We start from the raw sequence: 2,792 nt of genomic DNA on the forward strand, positions 1-2,792 counted from the left end.
CCAAGACCAAGGGGAAAGTCAGACGCCAGCCGCTGCCTGGCCATGCGCTTTTAAAAAATACTTCTCATTTTGAACGATTCTCCAGTAAACCTTATTTTAAGGTTTTATCGGATCAGCACATACTTACTGATCCCGAAGGAGGTGTCCGTTTAACGAGGTAGACAGACACAGTCACGACGCACACTCTGCTTCCTTCCCTCTCCAGGGACCGGTGAGCGTCAGCCTTGACGCGAAGCATCCCCTGCCCGCCCGTCTGGCTCTTTCTTTATTCACTATTTCGTTATTCACTCTTCCATCGGGCTATCTGTTCTTTCAACTATCCAACTACCCTTTCACCCATCTTCCCAACGTTGACCCCGTCCTCCATCCTTCAATCGGTCATCCATCATCCATCCATCCACCCATCCATCCATTATCCATCCACCCATCCATCCACCATCCACCCATCTATTCACCATCCATCCGTCCATCCATCCACCCATCCATCCATTATCCATCCGTCCATCCATCCACCATCCACCCATCCATCCGCCATCTACCCATCTATTCACCATCCATCCACACATCCATCTACCATCCATCCTTCTATCTATCATTCATCCATCATCCACCATCCATGCACCATCCTATGTGGCCAACATGTATCGTGCGCCCAGGGTTTTCCATGAGCGCTGAGCTTCCTGGAGTTGTCACTGTCCCCCAGCATACACACCATGACCCAGGCCCACGGCCACCAAGTTTTACCCTTGAGAACACAGCTCCCTCATGCAGTGGGGGCTCCTGCCATCCAGATGCAATGGCAGCCTCCTACCTGCGCCCATGATGAGGCCTGGGGCGTTGTCCTTGGTGTGCACGGTGCCCGATACGTAGGGGTTGTCTGCCCAGCGCAGGTGCAGGTGGAGGTGGCAGTCCGGCTGCAAGGGGGAGAAAGGGACCCATGGTCAGTACAGCGGTGGGACAGTGTCCCTGTGAAAGGCAGGACTGAGGCCAAATCCACCCCTGTGGCTTTTGGGGTGGGAAGGCGAGGCGAGGAGTAGTGGACGGAAGGTGGGAAGAAGCTCTGGGGCTGACCACTAGGTGAAGGCCGTCAGGTCCGGGTGAGGTGACTCTGCTCGTGGATGAGGCCAGTCGGCTTCTCCAAGAGAGACTCTCCTAGCATGGGTGCTGGAGGGGTGGGTCTCCCAACATGCAGTGCTGGGCCATAGAACATGACTCCTGTAGCCTGTATGGACCACCCCCACATCCACCAATCCATCTACCCATCCACCTACCCACCATCCATCCATCCATCCATCCATCCATCATCCATCTATCCACCCATCATCCATCCATCTACCCACCCACTCATCCATCCATCATCCATCCATCCACCATCCATCATCCATCCATCCACCATCTATCATCCATCCACTCATCATCCATCATCCACCATCTATCCATCATCCATCCATCCATCCATCCATCCATCCATCATCCATCTATCCACCCATCATCCATCCATCTACCCACCCACTCATCCACCATCCATCATCCATCCATCCACCATCCATCATCCATCCACTCATCATCCATCATCCACCATCTATCCATCATCCATCCATCCATCCATCCATCCATGCATCCATCCATCTAGAACCTTAACTAGGGGCCTTGTGTGTGACCACATTAGCCTGGGCATCAGGGCACAGCCATGGGACACCGTTACCTGTGCTGGAATCTCTCCAGCCCGGGGTGTGGGCAGGGTGGCGTCACGGAGAAGGTGGGGTTTTGAATGCTCGCACCCTGTCTTAATGCCGTGTGACTCTAGGAAAAACGCTTAGTGCCTCTGTGTGTTTCCTTCTCTGTGAAATGGGGCAATATCCTCTACTTTGCAGGGTTACTGGATAGCACAGCTTCTGGAAAGAAAGCAGGGGTCCAGCCCCCCCAGACGGGGTTCTGCCTAATTTGCTTACTGATAAAAAAAAGTACTAACTGCCTTGGCACTGGTCTCTTTTTTCTGAAAAAATCCCCCGTTCAGAGAAGCGAGGCCATTCCAGCTCCGTCACCGCTGCTACTCCCCCGGCCGAAAGCCGAGCAGCCGCTTCTCTCCTCAGTGGGGGCTTTTATAGCACTTTTCATCGGGTCCGTGGACTGAGCGCATTTAGAAGGATTATCCTAAGTTAAAAATGGAGCTGTTTCGTAAACTGGAGGTTGATCTGGGCCCGACGGCACCAGGGCCCGACGCAGCTGGCAACGGGCTTTCCTGCCCGCCCTGTGTGACGGTCACAGCACATACTGAATGACCCTGCAGGGGACTTACGGAGACAGGGAGCAGAAGGGTGGTTTCCGGGGGCTGGCGGCGGGGCGGGGCTGATGGACGAAGGGCACAGGGTTTCTCTTCGGGGTGAGGAAAATGCCCTAAGTGGACCGAGGTGGCGGCCGCACAGCTCTGCGGCTGCACGAACCCCACTGAACTGCACACTTTAAACGGGGGGATCTTAGGATGAGTTACATCCCATGAAAGCTGTGGGAACCAAAACAGAAATAAAAGGTGGCCAATTCAGCTGACGCGGTGACGCATCAGACGCGGTGACGCTTCTGCATCAGACGCAGTGGGCCGGAGACCCCCCAGGGCAGCCCGGGGAGCCCGTGCTGACGACCTTGGGCCCTGTGCGGGAGCCTGGCCCCAAGTCACCCGGAATGCCGGGATCGAACGGAACAAACCCGCCCCTCTGTCACCCGTGGGATGATAAGACGTTGCTCCTTCTGCATTTCTCCTGATTGAAAAGCTGGCTGGGGAGCTGATTCCTTCG

At 55.2% G+C, this 2,792-nt stretch overlaps 1 protein-coding gene across 1 annotated transcript in view; it reads right to left on the bottom strand.

The window, feature by feature from the left end:
• Positions 1 to 2,792, bottom strand: part of SORCS2 (sortilin related VPS10 domain containing receptor 2) — a 72,483-nt gene that overhangs the window by 33,370 nt on the left and 36,321 nt on the right. The window contains 1 exon segment of the mRNA XM_023525663.1: positions 812 to 914. Coding sequence (XP_023381431.1) covers positions 812 to 914 — 103 coding nt within the window.

Source organism: Pteropus vampyrus, unplaced genomic scaffold (assembly GCF_000151845.1).
Source record: "Pteropus vampyrus isolate Shadow unplaced genomic scaffold, Pvam_2.0 Scaffold589, whole genome shotgun sequence".
NCBI lineage: Eukaryota > Metazoa > Chordata > Mammalia > Chiroptera > Pteropodidae > Pteropus > Pteropus vampyrus.